Here is a 12,978-nt window from a genome sequence, read left to right on the forward strand (position 1 = left end):
GTGGGGTCAGGCAGCTGAAAGCACAGCTACCGCTGATCACTGATCCACTTCCCCTACCACCCACTATGCTCCCCCCCCCCGCGATTGACTGCTTGACTCTCCAAGCCTTCCTGCTCCTTGGGTGCAGCCTCTTCTGGTAGGGAGCCAAACCTGCCCGTCAATCAGGCCAACTTCTGGGCAGGGAATCTGCTGGAAACGCACGCCATCGAGTTCCGGGAAACTCCTTTCCCCTCCACAACCCCGGGCTTGGTAAACCTACCCCAGTAAAGATCAGGCCCTGTGGCTAATCTACTCGCCAGATGAGGGAAAGGGGGAAAACAATCGTAAACAGCTGAAGAAAATGCACGTTATTCAAAAACAAACATCTTGGGCAGAATTAAAAATTCATTCATCTCTCAAGCCAAATATACAGTTTTCTCTACCCTCTAAAATAAGAAATTATTTACACACTACAGTCAATGATACTAAAACGGAGAAGCCAATTTATAACTGAAGGTCAGTGCTAGCCTCAATGGGGCTTTGTAAACATAATGCACAAATTAAGTTTTAAAAACAGCTGCAATACTTAGTTAAAGCCCTTAATTTTAATCTATACAGTTTATTTATATTAATTTGCTTGACGCAAAGTCAGAATTTAGAAACCATTCTTCCATACAGCACTGATGCAATTGGGTATGATCTTTTGAGCTTGCCGGGAGATGGGGTGGGGATGGTATTAAGGCACATTGTGCGACCAGCTTCACCATGCACCTAACACACGTTGCACCGGTTTAGGAGAGAGAAGCAAGGGAAAATTCAAGGAACACCCAACATTAAAATCAGTAGAAATTATTTTCTAAATGCCTAGTTAATTTGTCGACTGATGTCATACTGTTTCTCAGCCCACAGCAGTCTGACCACGTGGATATCTCGTCGCCATCCAATCGTTGGGTCCCAGCAGTATTCTGGTGATAGGACTTTGGTGGGTTTATGCAGCCAGAGGAACTTATTGAGGTGGCTCTCATCGTGCCAAAGAGCCTCCACATTTTTCTGCTTGTCCTGCATGATCCCCCGGTCGCAGGTCTCCGTCAGGTTCTTGACGCTCTGCCAAGTTCCACCGAACACGGCCGCGTGATAGTAGAAATCCCCCTCATCACCCAGGTAAGCCGCAGATTGGGGGTTACGGTCATAGGTGTACATGAACTTTGGCCTTCTGTAGAACCAGGCATGCAGGAGAGCCACCGACTCACTCAGCACTTCTGTGCCAAAGCGACCTTGGAATCTCTGATCCACGTCAAAGCAGAACACATAGTTAGCTTCGTGCTTGATGCGGTCCTCAATCAGCCTGCTGATTAACTTCATACGATACATAGAGATGTCTTGCCACCGCTTGTGCCTTTCAACTTGAAACCTCTCGATTTTCCGCCTTACACTTGGCCTCAGCCTTTCAAGCTTCAGCAGGTCATCCACAAACACGTAGTAGATAACTGAGAATCCCGGCATGAAGTGTTCATCGGCTGACACCAGGAAACTCTCCAAGTACATGTCCAGATACCTGAAATATGCAAACATGCACGTTCTCCTAAAAGTATTCGTCACACAAACACACCCACACACTCTTCCTCACCCCCAGCGTACCCCCCACCCCCAGTTTTATCTTAATCTTTTAAGATGTTGGCTCATTTTGGAATGCAGAGCTCCTGATCTTGGCGCACAAGCTAGTGTTAATACTTGGGGTGCAATGCAACCATGACCGCATCACCCCAGGGACTAGAAATTTTAATACTGGGACTGCAAGGGGTCCCTGTCCAAAATCAGAGTGCACTTGTAAAGGCACATTTTCAGTCAAATCGATGTGTTCAAATTTTCCAATTACCAGAAAGCCTACCCAGCAGCCACCTAGAGAACGGGGCATTTGAGTGAATGCATTTTAACGCACACATTTGTGGCCAGGGGCCAAGCTGGCACTTGGATGCTCTGTATACTAAAACGACACTCAATACTCATGACTAACAAAAAAGAAATACCATGCTACCACAAAGAAAAGGCAACTGAAAGTACATCTTAAATCCACCTTACATATTTCCTACTCTAGCATCCTAAAGCAGGAGTGTCCACATTATGGTCCGTGGACCACATGTGAACCATACATAGACCACCACCCCAATCCACGCGCCCCACCCGCCCATCCTGGCAATATGATCTACACATCGGGCTGGATTTTACATGGTGCCTGCACCCCTCCCCTAAAAACTAAAATGTCGGGGTGGGGGAGCCCCCCGCCCACAATCCTGATGACTGCCCAGCAGCAATTTAATGCTGGGAGCAGCACAAGGTGAGACTTCCACCCATCTCTCAGTAAGAAGTCCCTCCGCGAGAGCTGCCAGCCAATCGGCTGGCTGGCAGCACTGTAGTCCCAGCAGCGCCACCAGGAGTGGTTGCCACTGCTCGGGTTACAGGCAGTCCCACAATGCCAAGGAGCCTAGGTCAGTCTGGGGTTGGGGTCTAGCCAGAGCCTGTCAACCCTAGCCCCGGCAAGGAGGACGAGGGACTGGGTTCAAGAGCTTCGGGGAAGAGAGTGACCTTGGGGGAGATGTGGGCTCAGGGGGCTCACAAAAGAGGTTCACCCACCCCCACCGCCCCCCAGCTAAAGCTGCCAAGCTTCCTGCATGACGTGGACCTCCCCAAGCCAGCAAAAACTGGAGATTATGTTTTCCTCAATATGGCCCTTGTTCTCAACAGGGGCCTACGCTCTGAAGGGTACCATAACTCTCCTAAATCTCACGCCCTCAGGCTCCAACTTTATCCTTCTAAATAGCCCAACAAGGGGAGATGGTGGCATATTGTAATGTCACTTGGCTAGTGGCACAGGCTTATGTTCTAGGAACCCAGTTTCAAATCCCACCAGAGCAGCTGGTGGAATTTAAATTCAATTAATTAATACATTCAATTCATAAAAAATATGGAAATGAAAGCTAGCCTCAGTAACGGTGACCATGAAACTATTATCAATTGTCATAAAAACCCATCTGGTTCACTAGTGTCCTTAGTGGCCTACATGTGACTCCAGATACACAGCAGTGTGGTTGACTCTTAACTGCCCTCCGAAATGACCTAGTAAGTCCCTTCAGTTATAGCAATTAGGGATAAGCAACAAAAATGAAGCTCACATCCCATGAATGAATTTTTAAAAAGTGCTGCAGCCCTGTTTTTGAGTTGTACTCTGAGCTGAGAACTCAAGATCATGAACCTTAGTGTGCCTCCTGTCGTTTATGCCAGTTTATCCCAGACATTTCTCACCCTTTGCAAGGTATGAAGCTCTTTCTTGTGTTCAATTTAACTTTATATTTGATTTCTGGTAATGGAAATTTTTAAAAATAATATTCACAATTTGTCTCAACAAAAACCAGACGGTATGTCATATCCCGGCCAGATTTACATTTCAACCTTATGTTTTTAAAAATTATATTTTACTCAAGCTGACCAAAGCTTTACAGAGACTGTATAAGTTAAATTCTATTTTTAAAGAAATTTTTCCCTAGTATTTTGCTTTACCCATTTTGTAGGAAAACTGGACATCAGAGGCCTTGATCACAGTCAACCCAGTTACGTTTACCAGAATGAGATTTAGAATCTGGCAAAGTGCCATTCGTATAAGGAATTACATTACCATGGAAAATTTCAATGCTGCTAAAAGGCATTAGCTTCGAAGAAGGGTTTTGTCTGCTCATAAGACTGTAGCATCACACAAAGGAACTTGCGGCTGTGCTGATTCATCCTGGATTGTGTCTACTCTGATTATTGGGGGCTGCTGCAAATGGTTCCGATTTCTAGAAATTCCACTGTATGTGGGAATAATTTTACAAAAATAATGCTTTCCTGAGGGACTCTTTTCATACTCTAGGTTCTTGGCCAAAGATTAGACAGACTTATTATTTTTGTGTTCACTCCAACTTCATTCTCGTACAAATACAGGAATTCTGAAAAACATGTGTGATGCAGATACTTAATTGCTGTTACATTTTTAGATTTGAAAGTCCTGGGCAGATTTTCAGGGATAAACTTAGTTTTCAGATTAATAACTAAATATCACGCTCAACATGCCACATTTCTCAAGACTCTAAGCATCTCCATAATAATAGCTTCATTTTCATTGCTGCTGTCACTGAAAGCAATGCCTCTGAGCCTGGTGTTTCAGACTTGGATAAAGAACCGTGCTTTAAGAGAAAATACAAATGAAGTACCATTGCTGTATTCTGCTTTAATTGCTCTCAACCAACATCAGCAAAAGCAGATAGGAACATAGGACATAGGAGCAGGCTTGGTCATTCAGTCCTTCAAGCCACTCCGCCATTTAATAACGGTTGATCTGGCTGTGTCTCAACTCTGTCTGCCCCCCATTACCCTCGACTCCCTTATCTATCAAAAATTTGTCTAACTTTGCCTCGAATAAATTCAAAGGCCCAGCCTCCACTGCTTTCTGGGGAAGAGAATTCCACAGACTAACAACTTTTTGAGAGAAAAAAAATTCTCATCTCCATCCCCTTATTCTTAAACTGTGTCCCCTGGTCCTAGTCTCTCCCACAAGAGGAAACGTCCTCCTGGTATCTCCCCTATCAAATCCCCTCAGGATCTTATATGTTGCAATAAGATCACCCCTCATTCTTCTAAACTTCAATAGATCCAGGCCCAGCCAGTCCAACCTTTCCTCATAAGATAAGCCCATCATCCTAGAGTGAAGCATCTCTGAACTATTTCAAATGCAATTATTTTTTTCAAATAAGGAGACCAAAACGGTACACAGTATTCCAGATATGGTCTCACTAAGGCCCTGTATAGCTGCAGTAAAACATCCCTACTTTTATATTCCATTCCCCTTGCAATAAATGCCAACATTCCATTTACCTTTCAAATCACTTGCTATACATGCATAATAACTTTTTGTGATTCATGTACCAGGACACCCAGATCCCTCTGTAGCACTGAGTCCTGCAATCTCTCTCCATTTAAATAGTAATTAATTGTAGTGATAAATCTTGATTCACTGGTCAATCATTTCAGTTGCTCTTTGCAAGGCTTTGTCATGTGCAGACTGACTATTGTGATTGCCTACACGAAGAGACTCCAACAAGGAAGAACTTTGTCGGATTCAGTGTACTTTGATTCGTTTTGAGGAACGTGAAAGGCACTATGCAATTGCAACTTGTTTCATTCTTTAGTTTGTTATCTTGAGGTTAGAGTTCTGGCCTGTTACTCTGCGTCAGGATTTAGGGAATGTGTAACTTGTGGATTGTGCTTCAGCCTTGCTTTCCCAAGACTTCAAACTGTTAGCGCCAATGCTGGGAATGTCATACTTCCGAGTCCATTCATTTGCATTTCCTTGTACATGGCTGTATCCTAGTGAAAATGTATTGATACAATACATCTCTAAAACTTCAATATCTTCCTATGGTGTGGAGCCCATATATAGCATACAGTACTCAAATTGAAATATCATTAAGGTTTTATGTAGGTTCATAGTACCTCTTAGCTTTTATATTCTATATTCCTTGGCATTCTAGGTTGTATGAAATTTGTTTATTTTTTTGGAAAAAAGTTACAATCTGATCGACTTGCCTTTAATGTCCTGTGAATGCCTCTTGCTCAGAATGCAAAACCTTATCTTCCAAAGTATCAAAATGATAACTATAGAACAGGAGGCAACACATTTGTGACGATTCTAGATCAATTAATTAATAAGTCTGTAAGCATTCCAGCTCGTGGAGTGATCACCAAAGGTCCCAAATTCAAATCTGAATCCATCTACTCAAATTCCATTTGTCTGTCCTTCCCCTCACTTCCTTTAAAGTCAAATACTTATCCAGTTTCCTTTTCCAGATTCAGGCAAATTAAAGGAAAAGAGCAGCACAGAGGAACACCGTGACTGAGCTCAGGCTATAATTGTAGCCTTAACTGCTACCCCAGCCAAGAGCAGTGGTCACACTGTGGGGAACTTGCAACCTCCTCACGGGCAGGCTGTGCATTTGGCTTTGTCAGTATGGGCCGAGTGATAGCTTGTTTGCACTTCACTGGCCTATAGAAAACTTTTTCAAACATTTGGCAAGTAAGCTGAAATTTGACACTAAAGTGCAAAGAGAAGATGTCGGGAATACTCAGCAGGTCAGGCAGCATCTCTGGAGAGAGAAAAACAGAGCTAAAGTTTCAGGTTAATGATCCTTGTCAGAAAGTTGAAACATAGGTTTTGCTGTTATGAAGTTATGAAGCAAAGTAACCGGGGTGGGTTCTACAGCACCACAATCTTCACTATAATGGATTTTCTTTTACTAACAGCTACTCTGTAAGACAAAAGGGCTATGACTGTGCAATGTCATACAACTGATGCTGAGTTTGATAATGGTACTTCACACTGCACAAATTACAACATACTTGCCAACTGCAAAGACCGTGAGACCAATAACAATATTTTGTTTCTTGTACATCGCATCATGATATATGGGATTGAAGGTTCCATCCCAAATGATTGGCGCCTTCCAATTTGTACAAGTCTGCACATCAGTTCTGTCCCTATTGAGATAAAAAGAGATATCCATGAGAAAGACCATTCTCCTTCCCCAGTTCTTGCCTCCAATGCTCTCCCTTCTTCTCAAGCAGGCACTGATACATGTGGAGTACGACTGCCCTGGGAGCTCCCCGTCATCCCACTAAATGATAGATGACAGGCTAATTGACTATGAAAGATATCAGAGCCATGCCCTATTGCAATATAGCTGCACTTTCTGGCAGGGCTAACTGCACAGCCATCAGGAGCCTTCGTATTTTGAGGCACTATTCCACTTGTGGGAGTTGTTACCTAGAATTACATTACATTGAAGATACAGTATTGAAACAGGACATTCGGCCCAACTGGTTTGTACTGGTGTTTATACTCCACATGAGTTCCCTTCCATTCCATCCATCTCACCTCAGCCTTTCGGTATATCTTTCTATTCTCTTTACTCTTGTACTTGTCTAACATCACTTATTGCCAGTGGCGTTCCTACATTCCAATTATTTTCTGAAGTACTTGAAAAAAGTGTTTACAAAGCTTAAGATTTAGTAAAGACAGTGTTTGTGTCTCTAAATACAAGTTTCCACCTTTGATTTCTAGTCTGAGATCCCAGTCTTCAGCTCGGCTGTGAGAACAATCTTAATTGCTACAATTAGCATGGGTTCAAGGCCTACAGTGTAGGGTTCAGGGGACCAAAAGGACAAAAGAGAGTTCAAAATAACATCAGGAAACAATCACTGAAAGCCAATGTGAGTTTCGAAATCTGGTAAATTGTGGAAAGAAAGCAACAAAGGACATAAACTGTTCGAGACTTGGAAAGGAGGAGTTACAGACAGAATCGCTGCACTAGGCCTCATGCGAAATGATATATTTGGGAAATGCAAAATAAACAAGAAGAAAATTCAGAGGAGCAATGGGCATAGAAATATTGACAAAATAAAAACAAGGAATGTTGTGATGAGAAATGGTTGTTGGAGGTGAAAGATAACCTAGATCTTACTAGCAAAAAGAAAAATATTGTAGGAGCCTTTTCTGCTCACCTCTGAAGCTATTTAAACGTGATTAAGTAGTGGTTGTTACATGTTTTATATATTGGATCTATGCAGAGATGACACAAGTTTCTAAATGTGCAGGAATTTTATTCAAGAGTTTTATACAATGTTTTAAAAATCTACATGTTAAGCTCATAGTTTCTTGCAACTTCTGTGCTGTTTAATTTTCTCTAAGTCAACATCCAGGTTTAACCAATCAAGTACAGTGAACATAGATCAGTTACCAGACTGTCATAATCAAACACAGAACAACTGAACACCACAGTGGTCATATTTGGCCTTTTCGGAAATGAGAGAGTTTTTAAAAAGGGGAGGGAAGAATTGTTTAAGCATTGAAGAGGACATTAAGCTTCTCAGAGGCAGCATTAGTAATGGAGGTGGGAGAGCTCCATTGGAAATTGGAGGATGGTGTGAGGTCAAGAATATAAATAGATAAAAAGACCAAGGATGAAACCCTTAAAAGTTAAGAGCTTAGGTTAGTCTTGGGAGAGACCACATAATTGAAGAATTGAAAATGTCAAGATTTTCTTTGCCTCTGAAACAGCATGAAGGAGATCACTCAGAGGTCCAGTATGTACAATTTAAAAGGAAGTTAATTAATGTAGAGTGGGATCATCAACAATACAGAAGATGGGGTTGAATAAGTGGAGGACATTATTGAAATCAAGGTTCAGAGAAGGGGAGATTCAGGTTCCTGGGCTAGTCTCGAGTTAAGCAGGAAGAAAAGGGCAGGGGATGATCCATTGATTACAACATGCAGTGATTTGAGATTAAATTGGAGAGACATCAAAATAGTTTCGTGGGAGGCTAAATGACAATAACTTGTTTAGAAATGCACACCATCAATCTCTGTCAAAGACTTAAAAGGCGTCCAAAACACCAATAGGTAAGTCACCAATTTTAACGTTATTATAGGAAGCTGGATTACTGCTGAAAATTATATCCTGATCATCAGGAATTAGATCTGAATTTTCAAAGTAATGATAATGAGAGTTAACCAGCATTTAACAAACATCAGACAGTGTCAATGTGACAATGGTCACAAAAGCCATTAGCCAGGATACAGACACTGTTATCTCTTAGCTCAGATATGAAGGTTAGCTAAATTAATGGCTGATCATGATTGCAGAGAGGTTAATTAATGAATTGTATAAAAGGACTCGGCCTTAGATTGGCTGATCAGTAATAGTGGAGAATGGGTGTCATTCTGATGGCATTTTAAAAAATTCATTCATGGGATGTGGGCTTTGCTGGCTGGGCCAGCATTTTTTGCCCATCCCTAATTGACCTCGAGAAGGTAGTGGTGAGCTGCCTTCTTGAACTGCTGCAGATCATGTGATGTAGGTACACCCAAGTGCTGTTAGGGAGGGAGTTCCAGGATTTTGACCCAGTGACAATGAAGGAACAGCGATATATTTCCAAGTCAGGATGGTGAGTGACTTGGAGGAGAACTTCAGATGATAGTGTTCCCATCTATCTGTTGCCCTTGTCCTTCTAGATGGTAGTGGTCGTGGGTTTGGAACGTGTTGTCTAAAGAGGCTTGGTGAGTTCCTGCAATGCATCTTGTAGATGGTACACACTGCTGCTACTATGTTGGTGGCGGAGAGTGTGAGTGTTTGTGGAAGGTGCCAATCAAGCGGGCTGCTTTGTCCTGGAGGGTGTCAAGCTTCTTGAGTGTTATTGGAGCTGCACTCATCCAGGCAAGTGGAGAGTATTCCATCACACTCTTGACTTGTGCCTTGCAGATGGTGGACAGGCTTTGGGGAGTCAGGAGGTGAGTTGCTCGTCACAGGATTCCTAGCCTCTGACCTGCTCTTGTAGCCTCAGTATTTATGTGGCTAGTCCAGTTCAGTTTCTGGTCAATGGTAACCCCTAGGATGTTGATAGTGGGGGATTCAGTGAGGGCAATGCCTATGAATGTCACAGGGCAATGGTTAGATTCTCTCTTGCTGGAGATGGTCATTGCCTGACACTTGTGTGGCACAAATGTTACTTGCCACTTGTCAGCCCAAGCCTGGATATTGTCCAGGTCTTGCTGCATTCGGATATGGACTGCTTCAGTATCTGAAGAGTTGTGAATGGTGCTGAACATTGTGCAATCATCAGCGAACATCCCCACTTCTGACCTTATGATGGAAGGAAGGTCATTGATGAAGCAGCTGAAGATGGTTGGGCCGAGGACACAATCCTGAGCAACTCCTGCAGTGAAGTCCTGGAGCTGAAATAACTGACCTCCAGCAACCATAGACATCTTCCTTTGTGCTAGGTATGATTCCAACCAATGGAGAGTTTTCCCACTGATTCCCATTGACTCCAGTTTTGCTAGGGCTCCTTGATACCACACTTGGTCAAATGCGGCCTTGATGTCAAGGGCAGTCACACTCACCTCACCTCAGGAGTTCAGCTCTTTTGGCCATGTCTGAACCAAGGCTGTAATGAGGTCAGAAGCTGAGTCGCCCTTGCAGAACCCAAACTGGTCGTCAGTGAGCAGGCTATTGCTAAGCAAGTGCCGCTTGATAGCACTGTTGATGACCCCTTCCATTACTTTACTGATGATTGAGAGTAGACTGATGGGGCAGTAATTGGCCGAGTTGGATTTGTCCTGCTTTGTGTGTACAGGACATAACTGGGCAATTTTCCACATTGCCAGGTAGTTGCTACTGTTCTAGCTGTACTGGAACAGCTTGGCTAGGGGCACTGCAGGTTCTGGAGCACAAGTCTTCAGTACTGTTGCTGGACTATTGTCAATGTCCATAGCCTTTGCACTATCCAGTGCCTTCAGCTGTTTCTTGATATCGCACGGAGCGAATTGAATTGGCTGAAGACTGGCATCTGTGATGCTGGGGACCTCCGGAGGAGGCCGAGATGGATCATCCACTCGGCACTTCTGGTTGGAGATTGTAGCAAATACTTTAGCCTTATCTTATGCATTGGTGTGCTGGACTCCCCCATCATTGAGGATTAGGATATTTGTGGAACCTCCTCCTCCAGTGAGTTGTTTAATTGTCCACCACATTCACATCTGGATGGGGCAGGACTGCAGAACTTAGATCTGATCCGTTGGTTGTGGGATCGCTTTGCACGGTCTATCACTTGCTGTTTGGCATGCAAGTAGTCCTGTGTTATAGCTTCGCCAGGTTGACACCTCATTTTTAGGTATGCCTGGTGCTGCTCCTGGCCTGCCCTCCTGCACACTTCATTGAACCAGGATTCAGCCCTGGCTCGATGGTAATGATAGAGTGGGGGATATGCCGATTGTGTTCGAGTGCAATTCTGCTGCTGTTGATGGCCTACAGCGCCACATGGATGCCCAGTCTTGAGTTGTTAGATCTGTTCGAAATCCATCCCATTTAGCAGTGGTAGTACCACACAACACGATGGAGGGTATCCTCAATGTGAAGACTGAACTTTGTCTCCACAAGGACTGTGCGGTGGTCACTCCTACCAATACTGTCATGGACAGATGCATTTATGGCAGGCAGGTTGGTGAGGATGAGGTCAAGTATGTTTTTCACTCTTGTTGGTTCCCTCATCACCTGCCGCAGACCCAGTCTAGCAGCTATGTCTTTTAGGACTCGGCCAGCTTGGTCAGTAGTGGTGCTACCGAGCCACTCTTGATGATGGACATTGAAGTCTCCTACCCAGAGTTCATTCTGCACCCTTTCCACCCTCAGTGCTTCCTCCAAGTGTTGTTCAACATGGAACAATACTGATTCATCAGCTGTGGGAGGGTGTTATGTGGTAATCAGCAAGAGGTTTCATTGCCCATGTTTGACCTGATGCCATGAGACTTCATGGGGTCCGGAGCTGATGTTGAGGACTCCCAGGGCAACTCTCTCCCGGCTGTATACCACTGAGCTGTCACCTCTGCTGGGTCTGTCTTGCCGGTGGGACAGGACATACCCGGGGAAGGCGATGGTGGTGTCTGGGACATTATCTGTAAGATATGATTCCGTGAGTATGACTATATCAGGCTGTTGCTTGATTAGTCTGAGAGACAGCTCTCCCAATTTTGGCACCAGCCCCCAGATGTTAGAAAGGAGGAATATGCAGGGTCGACAGGGCTGAGTTTGCCGTTGTCGTTTCCGGTGCCTAGGTCGATGCCGGGTGGTCCGTCTGGATTCATTCCTTTCTTGAAACTTTGTAGTGCTTTGATACAACTGAGTGGCTTTGCTAGGCCATTTCAGAAGGCATTTAAGAGTCAACCACATTCTGAAGCACAAGTCTTCAGTACTATTGTCAAAATACAGTCAGGGCCCATAACCTTTGCAGTATCCAGTGCCTTCAGCCCTTTCTTGATATCACATGGAGTGAATTGAATTGGCTGAAGACTGGCATCTGTGATGTTGGGAACCCCAAGAGGAAGCCGAGATGGATCATCCACTCGGTACTTCTGGCTGAAGACTGTAGCAAATGCTTCAGCCTTGTATTTTGCACTGATGTGCTGGGCTCCTCCATTGTTGAGGATGGGGATATTTGTGGGGCCTCCTCCTCCAGTTAGTTGTTTAATGGTCCACCACCAATCATGACTGGAATTGGCAGGACTGCAGAGCTTAGATCTGATCCATTGGTTGTGGGATCGCTTAGCTCTATCGCTTGCTGCTTATGCTGTTTGGCATGTAAGTAGTCCTGTGTTATAGCTTCACCAGGTTGACACCTCATTTTTAGGTAGACCTGGTGCTGTTCCGGGCATGCCCTCTTGCACTCTTCATTGAACCAGGGTTAATCCCCTGGCTTGGTGGTAATGGTAGAGTGGGGGATATGCCGGGCCATGAGGTTACACATGTTTGAGTACAATTCTGCTGCATTTATGGCCCACAGTGCCTCATGGTTGCCAGACCTGTTTGAAATTTATCCCATTAACATGGTGGCAGTGCCACAAAACATGGAGAGTATCCTCAATGCGAAAGTGCGACTTTGTCTCTACAAGGACTGTGCGGTGGTCGCTCTTACTGATACAGTCATGGACAGGTGCATCTATGGCAGGCAGGTTGGTAAGGATGAGGTCAAGTGTGTTTTTCCTTCTTGTTGGTTCCTTGACCACCTGCCGCAGACCCAGTCTAGCAGCTACGTCCTTTAGGACTCGGCCAGCTTGGTCTTAGTGGTGCTACTGAGCCACTCTTGGTGATGGACATTAAAGTCCCCCAACTGGAGTACATTCTGCACCTTTGCCATCCTCAGTGCTTCCTCCAAGTGGTGTTCAACATGGAGAGCACTGATTCATCAGCTGTGGGAGGGTGGTACGTGGTAATCAGCAGGAGGTTTCATTGCCCATGTTCAACCAGATGCCATGAGATTTCATGGGGTCGAGAGTCAATTTTGAAGATTCCCAGGGAAACTCCCTCCTCACTGTATTGAGGCACCACCTTTGCTGGGTCTGTCCTGCCAGTGGGACAGGAC

General features: G+C 44.4%; 1 protein-coding gene across 2 annotated transcripts in view; it reads right to left on the bottom strand.

Annotated features, from left to right (window-relative positions):
- Nucleotides 1–370: 370 nt before the first annotated feature.
- The window catches only part of LOC144690570 (alpha-1,3-galactosyltransferase 2-like), a 61,808-nt gene continuing 49,200 nt past the window's right edge, over nt 371–12,978 (bottom strand). For both annotated transcript variants that reach the window (XM_078558183.1, XM_078558184.1), the window contains 2 exons: nt 6,406–6,543; nt 371–1,534 (listed from right to left, as the gene is read on the bottom strand). In XM_078558183.1, the coding sequence (XP_078414309.1) occupies nt 844–1,534; nt 6,406–6,543 (829 nt within the window). In that variant the 3' untranslated portion in view covers nt 371–843. The remainder of the gene's footprint in view (nt 1,535–6,405; nt 6,544–12,978) is intronic.

This window comes from Cetorhinus maximus, chromosome 15 (assembly GCF_964194155.1).
Source record: "Cetorhinus maximus chromosome 15, sCetMax3.hap1.1, whole genome shotgun sequence".
In the NCBI taxonomy this organism is placed as follows: domain Eukaryota; kingdom Metazoa; phylum Chordata; class Chondrichthyes; order Lamniformes; family Cetorhinidae; genus Cetorhinus; species Cetorhinus maximus.